The 17,991-nt window shown below is 32.8% G+C and overlaps 1 protein-coding gene and 1 pseudogene across 1 annotated transcript; both read right to left on the bottom strand.

Moving 5' to 3' along the window:
• Positions 1-578: 578 nt before the first annotated feature.
• On the bottom strand, positions 579-10,937 carry LOC123895971 (annotated as a pseudogene).
• Positions 10,938-13,534: 2,597 nt separating this feature from the next.
• Positions 13,535-16,565, bottom strand: LOC123894540 (11-oxo-beta-amyrin 30-oxidase-like). The gene is made up of 5 exons (XM_045944559.1): positions 16,141-16,565; positions 15,392-15,609; positions 15,055-15,296; positions 14,501-14,888; positions 13,535-14,107 (listed from the first exon to the last, which is right to left on the bottom strand). The coding sequence occupies exons 1-5, from the start codon at positions 16,439-16,441 to the stop codon at positions 13,682-13,684; spliced, it is 1,575 nt and encodes a 524-aa protein (XP_045800515.1). The 5' UTR covers positions 16,442-16,565; the 3' UTR covers positions 13,535-13,681.
• Positions 16,566-17,991: the final 1,426 nt, after the last annotated feature.

Genomic DNA, 17,991 nt, shown 5'->3' with positions numbered 1-17,991 from the left:
AAAGATAGAAACGGAAAATAAGAATGACTTCAAATCTATTTCTAAAAGAACTCAAAACATTTCCGAATCTGGCACAAGCTAAACCATAACATCTACTATCCTTAGGATTTTTTGAAGTTCTATCTTCATTCTTGGACATTCTCCGAACTGAAAATGCTGGTTGCGTGGGTTTTGGAAGGTCTACTATGTCACTCCCTAGCATGCGAACAACAGTGGCCATGGTTGGTCGATCCGCTGCATCTTCTTGTACGCACAATAAACCAATGTGTATGCACTTCAAGACTTCACTTTCAATGAACGTCTTTTTGTGGAAAGGATCGATTAATTCTAAACATTTCCCATCACACCAGAGTTTCCATGTCTGCATACATATGTGGATATTTAGAAACTTTGATTTGAAATATTTTGTTAAAAATGTAAAAAATACATTGGTGTCATTGTTGAATATATAAATTGATTTTGGGTTTGTTAGTTTTGGGCCTTGGGAGTTTTAAGCCCAAATTAGTGATGTAGAAAGTCCAATTTCTAGAAGCCTATTCTAGAGAAATCCATGGAGCTCTCTAGAAAATAAGGATAAGTTAAGATTTATGTAGAATGGTAGGGAAAATTCTAGAGAGTAGTTTATAGCCATTAGATCAACTTTGTGGTGGCAAAATCCTAGTCATTGCGTATTCTGGAGCCATGTATCCACTGAATAAAATCAATAGAACACTGTCAGTTTTGAATCACGTAAATTTTTCTAATTATTTGTTTAATGAGTTTTCAATAGCTCTTACTAGGTGCCAATAACTCTTTTTGTTTTTGTCAGACATTGGTCTTTTTCAAATGTCCTTGCCAATCCAAAATCAGATATTTTTGGATTCATTTCATCATCCAAAAGAACATTGCTGGCTTTCAGATCTCTATGGATTACTCTAAGTCGAGAATCCTCATGAAGGTAAAGCAGTCCTTTTGCAATTCCATTGATAATGCTTAGTCGTAATTTCCAACATAGATGTTTTTGTTTTTCCTTATCTGTCAAGTAAAGGAACATTGTAGTCATACTATTGTTGATAATAACACCGGATATGATATATTTCAATGTGTTATTCTGGTTATGGTATTGAACAGTGCAAAATGTGCCCAATTATGATTATTCCTTTTGTTGTTTCAATTTTTGTATTTAGTTCCAAACTTGTTTTTTATCAATTAGAAGTAAAGCGGAGCAAGTGAAAGAATACAATCATTAAAGCAAATGGGATGAATAAGGTTTGTCGAAACTAAACATACTGAAAAGGTGAAAGTCAAGGCTTGAATTTGGCATGTACTCATATACTAGTATTTTTTTGTCTCCCTCAATGCAGCAACCCAAGAGTTTCACGAGGTTTCTGTGTTGCAGTTTAGCTATGAATCTTACTTCATTTTTGAACTCCCCTGAACCTTGACCTGATGTTTCTGAAAGCCTTTTGGCAGCAACTTCTGTGCCATCTGGTAAGGTACCCTGATAAAAATGAACAAAAATAGAATCGGAACATTTCAAAGTTATATCGAAAAATTATAAATGCATTTCTTGTCTTCTAGATCCAATTTTATCCGTACCTTGTAAACTTTGTCAAATCCACCTTCTCCTAATTTATATAACTCTGAAAAGTTATTGGTGCTTTGTTGAATTACAGTTAAACGGATTGTAGGAAGGTCTCCATGCAATGAATCCTGTCTTTGAACGTTATCACGGAAAGATATGGGAGTAACGGTCCTCAACAGCAATCGACCTAGCAAGGGAGCTAGTAAGTTTGGTTAGAGATTTTTTGTCACTGGTAATTTTGTGAAATGAGCTTAGAGAAATTTCAACATATATGATATATATGTAACTTGTTTTAGTTACCTTTATTGCCGTTCTTTCTCCAGTAGTAGTAGACACAACAAATCAGTAGAGCTACTGCCACCAATACACTTACTAAGATGATGATCAAGGCTTTGGTATTACTTGCACCTTTCTGTTTGCCTGCAATACTATCATATATGAGAATGTTGCATATCTTTTCTCAATTTATAGGAGAATTGATTTCACACGAAAATGAACATTTGCATATTTGTTTGTTGCTGAAATATTAGCATTGTTGTCAAATATTGGTCATGGCAGTGCCATGGAGGATTGCGGTAGGGGATTTTTTGACATCTGCCATGGTCAATTTGTGAAGGATGGTGGTGCCATGGCGTTCTATGGCACAATTTTTCGTTTCTGCCATGGTCGACCATCCACCATGAATAACACTAAATATTAGTCCTTCCCTTGTGGTTCCTACATGACCTGTTGAATAATAATTATTTGAAACACAGTCCCAATTTTGAAAAGAATGCGGCTTTAACCGAAATTTTTGGTTAAAAATATGTGTATTGGAAGTTGATCATGACAAAAGATTTGTTGCAGAAGTGTCCAGAAATAAGAAGAATGACAAAATAGGGCTGATGTTTATCACAATTGCAGAGACATAAAAGATCTTCATTGACATGCCTGCAATCAAGAGACAGGGTATATAAAGCGATGTATTCATTGCAATCGTCAAATAAGTCTCCAAAAGTCAGGGTGGTTGGGTAGCTCAACTAATTTGAGCCAAGGGTTAAAGGAGTTAAGGAATAAAAATACTAACACTACTAACTTTGACCGTTTCAAAAAAGAAATCTCCAGAAGTCAGAGGAAGTGTCTTTATTTTGGTGAGTAAATTTTGTCACAACATTAAGATTTTTTATGCCTCTGCAATTGTGATATCATTCTGCAATTCAACAAATGATATTACCTGGATTTGGCAATGAAGAAGGAGATCCTGTTTGCTGTTGGTAGAAGTTATTATCATCAACCTCCATCCCACAACTAGGACACACCACTGCCCATTTCACCTTTGTTCCACAACACTTAGGAACTTTATCCAACATAGTCTCCAAACACCCTCTACATTCATCCTTATTAATATATGGACTACACTGCACCCAAGCATACCTTTTCTCGGTGTCTCTCAAATTGAACTCACCCATTGCCCATTTGATATTGGCTTCTGTAGTCACTCTGTCTATTAAATTCCTCGTGTAATTTACTGCTTCCACAAGTTCAGTTGAGTCCTTGACGTTTTTGGATCCTGTTAAATTCCATGCTGGTGTTACAATAACGTTTCCTGGGAAACTGTGGTTAGAATATCCGATAATGCATATGTCATACCATACCATAGCTGATAACCCATTGGGACAACGTTGAGTGATATCTGTGACAGCAGTGTTGAGACAAAATTCACAAAAAGATCCTAAGATGTCTCCCCGACAACCGTAGTAGCCATAAACATCATCATTGTGGTTGTTGTTTGTGCTGCGTATGGTGGTATGGTTATTTATTGTGCCTGTGGCAGAGTTAGAGTTTATCCATAAAAGGAGTTTGTTAACATTGGATCGGTATGATGTGATGTTTGTTTCTTCTGCTGAATTCTCGCAAAAACTTGACATGTAAAATGGTGATTCTGCATTTGTTAAGGTTAAGAGGAATAGAAGAAGTAGAGTGAAGCTTAGAAACTTTGTACCACATGTCATGTTCTGTTGCGACGTCTTGATGGGTGTGAGTTTTTTCCTTCAACTATTTCCAAGAATTTCGGTACATATGTTAGCACAGAAGTTTCTGCTTCTATTGTGTGTTCTATATTGTGTGCTGTTGAAAAGCTTATGATTAGTCAATTATTGTTAGTATGTGAAAATCTTATTTGAAGCATATGATTAGTCAATTATTGTGTTCTATATTGTGTGATGTTGAAAAGCTCATGGACTAATATGTGAAATTTTTTTGCTTGTGTCTATTCAAGGCATCACATGTGTAGAAAATTCAGACTGCAAGTTAATCAAACAACTGGCAATTTTGAATTAATGTGTGTTTGATTTGGAAAACCAAAAGAAGTGGGTTGAACAATTGTGTGGAGATAAGCCATGCACAGATTTCGTGTGAAGCTTATTCTCCTTGTCATGTGAAATCACCAGTTTAGTGTTTTGAAAATTTAGTCTATGAAGTTAATAAATTTTAAAGAATTTTATACGGTTAACCAATAATAACTTTATATTTTGTCACATCACTCTACTTCACTTTATTAATATCACGTGGAAGTATAAGATTAAATTGCATAGATGGTATATATTCATTAAACTCAATTTTAAAATTATATTTTGAAATTGAAAATGGCTCTAATCTATATACATTGTTGGTGAAAAAATAATCAACCATAATTGTCGGATTATAAAACTTTTTTTTTTTAACGGCAAATGATTTTATAGATAAAAGGATAAAGTACAAGAGGTACTCTATCCACATAGGTAGAGGAAGTACATATAGTACTCTACCCAACTAACTAAAAAAACCACCAAATCAAAGACATCCCTTTGATCGATCTAAGTCTATAATGCCCACCCAAACTAGCAATTATACAATCAAAAGGGTCTACACAAACTAGTGAATTATACAATAAAAAGGGTGGGTCTACACACCACTCATAAAATAAGCATGACGAAGTAGCCTTCTTGGACCATTTCCATGAAACGACTTGAATCCTATCAACAATCTCCTCCGGTCCAACAACATTTCCCCTAAAAATTATTCCTTGTCCGCCAGAGTACCCAAATAATCTCATGCCAAATCATTACGACCCCTTTTAAAACATGCTCCCGATTCTAAAAAAGTGGGAGAAAGCCTTGGAATAAGGAGCCAATTGTACCCGGCACTACTGAAGTCAAACCAAACCACCGATGAATCTTCGACCATACCACCCAAGTCAATGAACAAGAGGCAAATAAGTGATCTTCCGTTTCTCTACCCTCCCCGCACAACACACAACAAGCATCTACCCCGTCCATAGCAATATCTCTACGCATCAAGTTTACTCTTGTCAGATTATAAGGGTGCGTTTGACCCTACTTTTTTTCTACTTTTTTTTTCTCCTTAAAAGTAGTAAAGATGTAAAAGTTTGTGTTTGGCCAAACTTCTTCTTATTTTCTAATTCTTTACTTTATTTCTATAATTTTTTTAAGGAGAAATAGGGAAAAATACAATTTTCTACTTCTCTATTCTTTTTAAGGAGAAGTAGAAAATAAGTAGGTCAAACGGGTAATAAAATCGAACCTATAAATAATTGTAATATGTCGGATTACATTGAGGATGTATTAAATCTAAAGTCGTTTAAATTTTACAATCATACATATTCGTCTCTAATGGATGAGTAGAAAGATTTTTACTTAAAGACAAAAACATAAAATATTAATGGTTGAATGATTAAATTGATAGTGTCTTATAGTTTCAAATATCATACGATTAAATATATTTTTGATCCCTATAATTTTTTCATTTTAGTCTCTGAAAATAAATAATTTGTGACAGAAACAAAGAATTCGGTATGATGGAGGAGGTGAGTACAAACCTGTCCAAAAGATAGCCATAGAGTCAGGAATTCAATTCAGAATGTTATGTCTATACACCTCTCAACAAAAATGGTAGAGCCGAGAGAAACATAGACATGTGGCTGAACTAGGACTCAATGCCGTATCTGAGGAGGGGCAAGGAGGGCGAGGCTATCAAGTATTAGGGCCCCAATTTTTTTTTTTTTGGGTATATATATATATATATATATATGTCAATATTAGCTTTAAATTTATCTTATAGCTTGTTATATATATTGTGCTTTCAAAATTTAGTTTTTTCTTTAACTTGTATTTTTAAACTCGGCCCCCATTAAGCTAAATTACTGGCTCCGTCCTGAGTATGAATATTGCAAAAACTCTTGCATTGGATATGGGTATAGAGCCAACACTTCTAACAAAGCGTCGTAGCTTTCGAAAAAGACAATATGACGAGAATGATGATGATGAGGAAATACAATCACCCGAGGAATCTTTTAAAGTCAATTATTTTTTTTGTGGTGGTTGATATGGCAATAACTTCATTAAAAAATAGATTTGAGCAGTTAAAAGTATTCGAAAGTATTTTTGGATTTTTATTTGATGCAAAAATATTGAAATCATTGGATAATGATGAATTACAAAAATCGTGCACAAATTTTAAGATTGTTTTTTCTTATAAGGATTTGTCGGATGTTGATGCAGATGATCTTTTTCTGAATTGAAAGTGTTGCAAATGTGTTGATGTCAGCCATTGAAATTCATGAGTTTGTCAAAGTTGCATATTGTTATCCAAATGTTGCAATTGCTTATCGAATTCTCTTAACTATGCTGGTGACTGTTGCATATGGAGAAATAAGTTTTTCAAAGTTAAAATTATTGAAAAACTATTTGAGATCGTCAATGTCACAAGAAAAGTTGAATCGTCTGGCTATTTTATATATCGAGAAAGATATAATAGAACATATTGATATAAAAACAATTATTAGTGAATTTGCATCTAAAAATGCTCATTTTGTATGAGTATTTTGATATTAAATAAAAAAATTCAATGTTTATTAGCAATTCAATTTTTTTATTCTATTTAATAGTTAGACCCAAATTTTAACGTCGTTCATTCGCCACCAAAACCTTAGAAACGGTGCACTACTCACACTACTAGCCCAAGCCAAATTGCCTCTACACTACTGGTGGGAAGCTTTTTCTACTTCAGTTTATCTCATCAATTAACTGCCCCTTTGAAAATTGCGGAAACAAGGAAATCCCTTAAAACGGAGGTTCTCTGCGTCACAAAGTCCATCTTGATCAGTGTATGAAAATGATGACATTGTAAGTGTTAATTCCTATAATTAGTATCACTATAATTAGTCTCACAAATTGTTTATCCGATCAAGAGCTTCTTTGAATTGACTTATTTGAACTTATATAGTGTCATAATCACTTGTAAGACAGTTTTAGATGAAATCATAATGGCTTCAAGTTTCTTAATTGTGATGTTGATTGCTCTAAATAAAACTTATGGCAGCAAAGAACAGTTTTAAATGTAAACCCTCTTTCGATTTTATTTTTTTTTGTCTCTATGTATGTCTTATTTAAATGTATGTATGTATTTTCTTTCAAATTACCTTTAATTAATACTACTAAGTATTTTGGGAGATAAAAAATCTGAATTGAAAGAAGCTAACACATTCTTCTTCGGTACAAACATTAACCTCGCTGAGTGAAGATATTGACTTGTTTTACCGTTTGTTTATTGTTATTGTTGTTAGATATGCATGAATTTTAAATTTATCTTGGAGATTATTAAAATAAATTGCGAATATGCATAATAATAATGTTTGATTGTTTACAAATCTAATCAAGATTAATTACTCCGCCCTTTCTGTTTTAAGATATGCCATTTGACTTTACAGAAATCAAATCCTACTTCTCATGTTTCTTTGTGGTTTTAGCTTTGGACTGTTTTTTATCAGACTTGAATTTGTGATGTTTGCATGTATAAATATTGTGACATGATATCTGGTGATATGTCTAATCTATCTCAGGTCACGAGGCCAATACCGTTTCCATGTTTATGTTTATGAGTGCAGCATAGAGAAGCATGTTTTATTGCATTCTGGGGTGAAACAATAGTTAGGGTTTCTTCATCAACAGAATTATCCTTAGAATTTTTTGAAGTTTGATCTTCATTCTTGGACATTCTACCAACTGAAAATGCTGGTTGCGTGGGTTTTGGAAGATCTACTGTGTCACTCCCTAGCATGCGAACAACGGTGGACATGGTTGGTCGATCTGCTGCATCTTCTTGAACACACAATAAACCAATGTGTATGCACTTCAAGACTTCACTTTCAACGTACGATTTTTTGTGGAAAGGATCGATTAATTCTAAACTTTTTCCGTCACACCAGAGTTTCCAAGTCTGCATACAAATATAGATTTTTAGAAACTTGATTTGAAATATTTTGTTAGAAAATGTAAAAATACATTAGTATCATCATAGCTCGTTGGATCGTTGGCTCATAAAAACTCACATATAATAGAAGACTTTGCATATGTTCTGAAAGAACGAATTCGCCATTTCTTTTACCATAAATTATTTCTAATAAAAGAACCCCGAAGCTGAAAACATCAGATTTCACTGAAAATATCCCTGCCATTGCGTATTCTGGAGCCATGTATCCACTGTATACAATAAATAGAACACTGTCAGTTGTGAATCACGTAAATTTTTCTAATATTTGTTTTCTATGAATTTCCAAAAACTCTTACTAGGTGCCAATAACTCTTTTTGTTTTTGTCGGACATTGGTCTTTTTCAAATGTCCTTGCCAATCCAAAATCTGATATTTTTGGATTCATTTCATCATCCAGAAGAACATTGCTGGCTTTCAGATCTCTATGGATTACTCTAAGTCGAGAATCCTCATGAAGGTAAAGCAGTCCTTTTGCAATTCCATTGATAATGCTTAGTCGTAATTTCCAACATAGATGCTTTTGTTTTTCCTTATCTGTCACGTAAAGGAACATTGGATTCATGCTATTCCACAGAATATCATTCAATATTTTTTTTTATTTTTTTTTTTATAGTTTTACAGGATAATCACTGGATATGATGTAGATATGATGTATCAATTTATATTACACAGTGCAAAATGTGGCCAGTTACGATTATTCTTTTTATTGTTTCAATTTTTATTAATCAGAACTAAATCAGAGCAATTAAAAGATTATAATCATTAAAGAAAATGGAATGAATAAGGTTTAACATACTGAAAAGGTGAAAGTCAAAGCTTGAATTTGTCATGTACTCATATACCAGTATTTTTTCATCTCCCTCAATGCAGCAACCCACAAGTCTCACAAGGTTTCTGTGTTGAAGTTTAGCTATGAATATTACTTCATTTTTGAACTCCCCGCAACCTTGACCCGATGTTTCTGAAAGCCTTTTGGCAGCAACTTCTGTGCCATCTGGTAAAGTACCCTGATTAAAATGAACGAAAATAGAATAGGAACCTGTCAAAGTTATATAGAAAAATTATACATGCATTTGTTGGATTCTAGTTCCAATTTATATGTACCTTGTAAACTGGGCCAAATCCTCCTTCTCCTAATTTATATGACTCTGAAAAGTTATCGGTGCTCCGTTGAATTACAGTTAATGGGATTGTAGGAAGGTCTCCATGTAATGAATCCTCTCTTTGAATGTTATCATGGAAAGATATAGGTTTAACAGTCCTCAACAGCGATGGACCTAGCAAGGAAGCTAGTAAGTTTGAATAGACATTCTGTTATATGTAATTTTCTTAAATGATCTTTGAGAATTTTCAACATGTATGCAACTTGTTATAGTTACCTTTACTTAACCGATTATTTCCCCAGTAGTAGTAGACACAATAACTTAGTAGAGCTACTGCCACCAGTACACTTACTAAGATGATGATCAAGGTTTTGGTTGTACTTTCTTGCTTGCCTGCAAAACTATCATGGATGAGAATGTTGCATTTCACACAATATACCGGAGAATTCTAATTTTTCCAATGGAGTGAAGGCTTCCGGTTAAACAATTTTTAAAACATTTATTAAATTATTTTCATTGTTGAAACTATGCATTTACATTTTTGCTTGTTGCTCAGATATTAGACCTGGATGACCTGTTTTGAAAAGAATGTGATTTTCACATAATTGTTTTGGTTATAAATGTATGTGTATTGGAAGCTATGTTGTCAATTGCGCTATAGCTGAATAGCGTAGTGGTGGAATGATTCGACGCAACATTTTTGGCTTGTAGTTTTTATTGCCCTGTACTTTAGATTCTTTAATTATTAAGTATGATGGTTGCTTTAATTTTGTGTATTTTTCTATTTCTGAGTATTTATGTTTATTTTGTACATTGATTTTGTCTTTGCAATAGCAGCTAACCCGCTATGACATTTTACAGGGTCGGTGCTACGCAACACTATCTGAGACAAGAATCATAAAATGAGGGGGACGTTTATCACAATTGGAGAGACATAAAAAATCTTTGTTGAGATCTATGCATTCAAGTGACAACATTAAGATTTTTTATGTCTCTGCAATTGTGACATCATTCTGCAAGGAGTCCAAATTCAACAATTGATATTACCTCGATTTGGAGAGGTAGATCCTGTTTGCAGTTGATAGAACTTATTATCATCAATCTCCATCCCACAACTAGGACACACCACTGCCCATTTTACCTTTGTTCCACAACACTGAGGAACTTTATCCAACATTGTCTCCAAACATTTTTTGCATCCATCCTTACCAATATCTCTACTACACTGCACCCAACCATACCTTTTCTCAGTGTCACTCAAATTGAACTCACCCATTGCCCAATTCTGAATGGTTTCTGTAGTCACTTTGCCTATCAAATTCCTCATGTAATTTACTGCTTTCCCAAGTTCAGTTGAGTCCGTGACGTTTTTGGACCCGGTTAAATTCCATGATCGGGTTAAAATAACTTTTCCTATGAATGTTTGGTTAGAATATCCGACGACACATATGTCATACCATATCATAGCCGAGACCCCGTTGGGACAACGTCGAGCGATATCTGTGACAGCAGTTGTGAGACAAAATTGACAGAAAGTTCCTCTGACGTCACCACGACAATCATAGTACCCATAAACATGATCATCGTTGTTGCTGCTGCGTACCACGGTCTGGTTAGATACTGTTCCTGCTGCAGAATTAGAATTTATCCATAAAAGTATGTTGTTAACGTTGGATCGGTATGATGTGATGTTTGTTTTTTCTGTTGAATTTTGGCAAAAACTTACCATGTAAAATGGTGATTGTGCTTTTGTTAAGGTTAAGAGGAATATATGAAGTAGAATGAAGCTTAGAAACCTTGTAATACATGCCATATTCTGTTGTGATGTCTTAATTGTTGTGAGTTTTTTCATTCAACTATTTCCAAGAATTTCAGTACACATGTTAGTACAAAAGTTTCTGTTATGTGTGCTATTGAAAAGCTTCTGATTAGTCAATAATTGTAGTATTTTATTATGTGAAAACTTTCTGCTTTTGTCTATTCAATTCAAAGCATCACATATGTTGAAAATTCAGACATTACTACTATATTACGATATGTTAGGCAACTAAAGATTGATAAATTATTTCTATTTCTATCAAAGACGGCAAGTTAATCAAACAACTGACAATCTTGAATTACTAATATATTTTATTTGATATACACCAGAACACGTGGATTGAACAAATGTATACGGTGCGTTTGATCTGCTAAAAAATAAGTGACTGGACAGGACAACTTCTGCTGTACTGTGTTTGATTTTAAAACTGTTCTTGGTACTGGACAAACTGGGGGCCAAGGGACAGGACAAAACTTGAAATTCTTGTCCCCCACAGAATCACGGGACAACTTTTTGTCCTCAGCACAAGTTGTCTAAAATACCAAAATAACATTTTATCCACCAAACATCGTATAAACACAAAGTTTGTTCAATACCTTAAACGTTTGTCCTGTACTGTTCTGTCTTGTACTGTCCTGTACTATCCTGTACTGTTCTGTCCAGTTTTTATATTTTGCAGATCAAACGGACCCATAGTGATAAGTCATGCACAGATTTCGTGTGAAGCTTCCTCTCCTTGTATTAGTGTTTTACACAATTAATCAATAATAATTGTGAAATCATAAAAAGGACCGAATAGGTCCCTTAAAGAAAAAAACGTCCGAATAGGTTCCTTAAAGACATCTCCGTCAGTTTGGTCCCTTAAAGACATCTACGTTAATCAGTTTGGTCCTCGAAAAAATGGACGGAAAGGACCAAACTGATTAACGGAGATGTCTTTAAGGGACCTATTTGTACATTTTTTTTCCTTTAAGGGACCTATTCGAACCTTTTTTTCTTTAAGGGATCAATGTGAAACCAAATATCTTTAAGAGACTATTTTACTAATTAAGTCTAATCATAACTATTTCTAAAATCGTATATATATACATAAATAGTTGTGATTTGTTAACTATGTAAAATGTTTTACACCGAAGATGTATTGAAGTTAAAGTCATTCAAAATTTACGATCGTATATATCAGTCTCTATTAGATGATTTGGAAACTAATGTAGTAGTAATATTTTGTTACTTTTTTTTTTATGGTAAATTAGGGTATTTCCGCGCACAATTGTAACGACTGATACTTGAAATAATTGAGATTCATCGAAGAGATTGAACTCTCATAACAAATATTTTTTCTATATGCACTAGCCAATGAATAATAGAACTCTGTATCAAATAATTAAAATACTTAAGTATCTATTATTTGTGTTATTGGTTATTTTACTTTTAAAACAGTTAAAAAAAAACAATATATTAATATGGTTCAATGATTAAATTGATGGTGTTTTTTACATTTTGACTGCAATTTACCAGTGTATTAAAATTTCAAAGATTAAATTGACAGTGTCTTATAGTTTCAAAGATTAAATTAGCAATTTTCTACTTTGCACAATTGCAATTGCACGAACAGTATTCAAAAACTCAGTCTGATAGGCAGGCAGTGTTATAAGGTGCAGTGTAATCCAAGATTATATTATTATTTCAAACCATTTAAGTGTGTAAATATATATAACCAGATAATGATTTGACTAAATAATAAAAATCCAATTTAGTCCCTGTCCTTGAAAAAGAAAAGAAGAAAAATCATTTCAAGACACCGTAAGCAGAAGAGATAGAACAAACAAATTTGATTAACCTTTGTTAAAAAAAAAAAACAAAACAAATTTGATTAATAGTAGTGACTAATGGAATAAATATTGGAGAATTTATGTATAATTTTAATAACAATAGGGACTAATATGAAAGTGTCTAACATTGTTAAAGCCTCTGTTTAGCAAAAATAAGCTATAAGCTAGCTGATAGCTGAAAAGCTAGCTTATAGTTGATAGCTGATGACTGGTAGCTTATATCTGAAAAGCTAGTAGAATAAAATTAAAGTGTTTAGCAAATTTAGCTGTTGTAAGTACAAAATGACATAAAAATACATGGTTAGTGGGTAGTTTTTTTTTTTGTTAGTGTTAGTGGGTAGTTATTATAATTTTTAAAAAATAAATAAATAAAATTAATGAGGGTAAATATGGAATAAAATGAAAAAGCTATAAGCTCGTACGCTACTTGAAATAGCATCTCAAAAAACGCTATAAGCTAGTTAGAGAAGTTCGTTACCAAACAATTCACATTTTTTTCAAACAAGCTTATAAGCCAGTTACCAAACAGTGCCAAAGACCAAAATAGTTTATAAAATAGACACATCCAGATCTGTCTTAAGTGTTAACTATGTGTTAAGTGTCTAACATTGTCTGTTGTAGTGCTTTCACACAGTAGGCAATCTCGGCCGTAGAAACATATTCAAACAGTTCTGATTAATCCATTTTTATTTGATTATTTTTTCGCTGTTTTAATCTCTCAACCGTTTACTGTTGATCGGACAGCCATTAGTAGTACCTGCGTTAAATCCATTTCCTTTACACAGTAGTGGATTAAAATCGTCAAATCGTGATAGTTAAAGAGCCATAAGTGGAATTAAGCCAATTTTAAATAGGCAAAGCAAAATAACTTGATCAAGAAAAAGAAGAAACAAAGAACACAAGAAGGTTAATACCAAAGTTATGTTGCATATACGAGGCAATTATATTCAAAGGAGAACAATACATAAAAATTGTTAAGGTGCTGCAATGCTGACACAACATATATACAATACCATATATTCAAACAAAGTCCATATGCTAGATATAATTGAAATTACAATTTATGCAAAATGACGTTTGCCCCATTTTTTGGCTTCAAAGTAAGCATCATGCTAGGAACATGTGCATAATTAGGAGAAAGCTCAAATGAGAAATTCATCAGCAACAATGATATCGCTATCTTTGCTTCTAATAAGGCAAAGTTTTGTCCAACACAAATTCTAGGACCCCATCCAAAAGGGAAATAACAAACTTGGCCTTTTGTTGCCTTTGCAATTCCTTCAGCAAACCTTTCAGGTTTGAACTCCTTTGCATCATCACCCCATATATCATTATCTTGGTGAATCAAAATTATTGGTAGGGAAACTTGTGTTCCAGAGGGTAGCAAAAGGTTTCCAACTTTCAAATCCTTTCGAAGAGCTCGGTTGAAGTAAAGTACAGGCGGATATAACCTTAGTACCTCATACAAAATCATGGTTACCTAAGGAAACAAAAATAATTATCAGTTTGAACCAAAAAGAACTTTGTAATAATAATAATCATCAAAATGAAAATGTTTGATAAAAATGGCCTTTTAAAATCAAATTTTCAGGTGACATTGTTGAGGGTTATATGTATCTATCTCTTGTCGATTGATATGATCTCCAGAAATTATTTTTCACAAGGTTATACCCAGAAACCTCAAATTTGAGAGTAAACCTGCACACATTTGATCACTGCAGTGCTGACCTATTGCGGCATCATCACGTCAACCTACAACCCGCTTTGGTTACCAATTATGATTCACCCTTTTGTATCCATAAAGAGAGGTAGATATAAAAATTCATATAATAAGATCATTTGAAATTTGAACATGAGAATAATGAGTACATACAATTTTAAGTTGACTTAATCCTTCAAAGTTTGGATTTTGGTTCTCAAAAACTTGCAAAACTTCCTGCCTTGCGCGTGCTTGCCATTCAGGATACCTGCCTAATAACACCATTGTCCAAACCAGCAAACTTGAGGTGGTCTCTTGCCCCGCCAGATAAAACAATTTGCATTCATCCATCACTTCTTGTGTGGTCATTCCAATACTCCTACTATTTCCATTTCCTTGTTTTTCGGCAAGATTTGATTGCAAAAGTATGCCTAATAAATCGTCATTGGTGGTTTCACCATTCTTCAATGCATTTTCTCGTTTTGTAATGATTCCCTCGAGTAAATCATGGATTTCTCTTTCAAATTCTTTCATCTTCATCTTGGCAGTTGTTGGTAGAAGTCTAGAAAAAACATTTATCTAGTGATGTTAATTGTGATGTCGCATTTGATTAATGATAAACTGAACATGGTTCATTTTAATTAATAGTATTTTGGATTAGGTCTAACTCAACCATAGTCGTTTAACATGAGTGGTACCCTTCCAAAATCATATTATTGCAGTCTTACCGCCATAATGGAATGTTCGAATGTCCTGCTGTCATCACCAGATTTCCTTGCTTTTTCAAAAGTTCAAATATTTTTGTGCCTTCTTCATAGCTGCTTCCAAATGCTGTTCTAGAAATTGCATCACAGGTAAGATTCTGAAGGAAAGGCCAAACATCAATCTCACATGTTCCATCTGGTGACAACAATCCCTTCCATTTGCTTATCATTTCATTGCAACTGTGAAAAAATGCAGGCAGCATACCCTACAATATAAAAAGAAAATTAGAAATTTAATTTACAAAATTGCAGGAATATATTACTTTCAATAACCTAAAGTTAAATCATTAATTAACCTTACTTTCAATTTTTCTATGTGAAATGCAGGATTGACGATCTTTCGATGTTTAGCCCATTTCTCACCCTCATAAGTTACAAGACCATTGCTCAAATACTTGCCAAGGGATGTTAGCTTTGGTTTGGGGAAGTCCTCAATCTTGTTAAAGACTTGCTTAATATGCTCAGGGTCTGTGATGATAACAGTTGGTGTTGTACCTGCCCATAAAAAGGAATTTCTTCCTGCATATCCTTTATGTTAGCACAACAAACAAGGATACAATGCTTGATTACAGAATTTAACTTTATGCATTTGTGCCTAACTCTTGGGACGAAGGTAGTATATGAAAACTGCTAACTAGTGACTCTACGACACTAGTTATTTTTATACTTAATTAAACATCTGGTCTCTTAGGTTTATTTTAGGTTTCAATTTGGTTCATTGCGTTTAAAAAGTATCAATTTGATCTCTTACGTTTCCATTAGGTATCAATTGAGTCATTTCCGTTAGTTTTGTCACTAACACCGTTTGAACTATACACGTGTCAGTGTCAAAGTGTCCACGTGTCTGGCCACATATGCAAATTGAAACTATTACGTGTAGAATCCATTCACAAACTCAACCATTAGATCATTTCAATCATTGCATCAAATTTATCATTGATTAGAATATTACTAAATCAATATGTGAACAGATGAGTAATTGAAGTATAAGCTGTGAAACATTTATATTAGTCTAAGAACAAAATAGAAAGAGAGAGAAGTGTCTGATACCATATTTGTGAACAGTTTGATGAAGAGGTGAAAAAATAGATGGTGCAGATTCTTTGGAAAGACCAATGGATTTAGATTTAGCTTCTTGTTGCAACTTCATCATATAAATTTGCTTTGAGTTATCCATTAATAGTGAAAGTTTATATGGGTCACCTTGAAGACCTTGAGCTATGAGAAGTTTTTCAAACCTCTTTGGTTTCAACCATAACTTGTTCAACAGATGCCATGGAATCACAGCAAGTATGATTGTAAGAACATAGATGATTATTGTTGTTACTGTTGGAAACACAAACTCCTCCATTTTTTTGGTCTTGTGATTGAATTATGTCGTTGCTGTGATATAAAAGGGTTTTCAATTGATTGTGCTAGAGTGCCACGCCACACGGGAGCAAGATATTTTATTATTACTCTTTCGGTCCCAAAATATAACATTGGCTAATGCATGCATGTTAAATACATAATTTTAATTACGAATATCTTTGATCGTCTATTAGTAAAAATTATGTAAATTAAATATTTTAAAAATATTCATTAAAACAAATCAAACAAGTTCTTATATAACAATATTTACATCTATATACTTTAAAAAATACTATTAAAACAAGGGTAAATGATCATTTACCCCCCTACAAAATAAGCAAATTTTCGTTTACCCCCCTATGCAGATTTTTTTTCTGTTTACACCCTGCAAAAAATAAATTCACTCATTTTGCCCCCTGTGTGTACAGCAGGACATGTGATTTTGCAAATTTGCTGACGTGGCTTGTACACGTGGAAAAAAAACATTTATATTTATTTTTAAATTCCACGTCAGATAATATTTTTTTCAAAAAAAAAAAAATTTCCTACAAAATTACTAAACAAATTTTTTTTCCAAAATTAAAAGAAAATCCTACAAATAAATTTTTTTTCCCTACAAAATTTTAAAAAATTCCTACAAATAGTTTTTTTTCGTACAAAATTATTATTTTTTTCCTAAAATAAAAAAACGAATTTTCATATTTTTCTCCCAAATAAAGTTTATTTTCAAAATAAAGATTTTAAAAATTTATTTTCAAATCTTTTTGATTTAAAAAAAACAAAATCTTCGCCGGTTTACTTCCACCGTCGTGATCATATTCGTCGTCGTCTTCTTCAATCACCGGAATCGTCTTCTACTTCGTTATTGTCTTCTGCTTCCTTCTATTTTTCTAGTTCTAGGACAAATGATTTTGGTATAAGAGAAAAACACGAATAAAACTTCTTTAACAAAAAAATAATGTTTTGTTTTTAAAAAATAAAGATCATGTTTTTTTTATTTCAAAAAGATTCGAAAATAAATCTTTAAAATTTTTATTTTAAAAATAAACTTTATTTTGGGAGCAAAATAAGAAAATTCATTTTTTTTTGTTGGAAATTTTTAAAAATTCTTTGTAGGAAAAAAAATTTATTTTTTTTGGAGGAAATTTTTTAAAAAATTTTGTAGGAAAAAAAATTTATTTGTAGGATTTTTTTGGGAAAAAAAAATAATAAAATCCATTTTTTTATTTTGTAGGAATTTTTTTTTTAAAATATATTATCTGACGTGGAATTTAAAAAATAAATATTAATTATTTTTTCCACGTGTACAAGCCATGTCAGCAGATTTGCACATTCACATGTCCTGTTGTACACACAGGGGGCAAAATGAGTGAATCTATTTTTTGCAGGGGGGTAAACAGAAAAAAAATCTGCATAGGGGGGTAAACGAAAATTTGCTTATTTTGCAGGGGGGGTAAATGATCATTTACCCTTAAAACAATTATTTGGATGGAAGGAGTATAATTTAGGGTGAGATCCCAAAATTTCAATATGTGGGGTCAACATATTCAT

Source organism: Trifolium pratense, linkage group LG7, assembly GCF_020283565.1.
Source record: "Trifolium pratense cultivar HEN17-A07 linkage group LG7, ARS_RC_1.1, whole genome shotgun sequence".
Classification (NCBI taxonomy): domain Eukaryota; kingdom Viridiplantae; phylum Streptophyta; class Magnoliopsida; order Fabales; family Fabaceae; genus Trifolium; species Trifolium pratense.
Note: the sequence above shows the minus strand (reverse complement) of the source record. Positions and strands in the feature narration are given on the sequence as shown.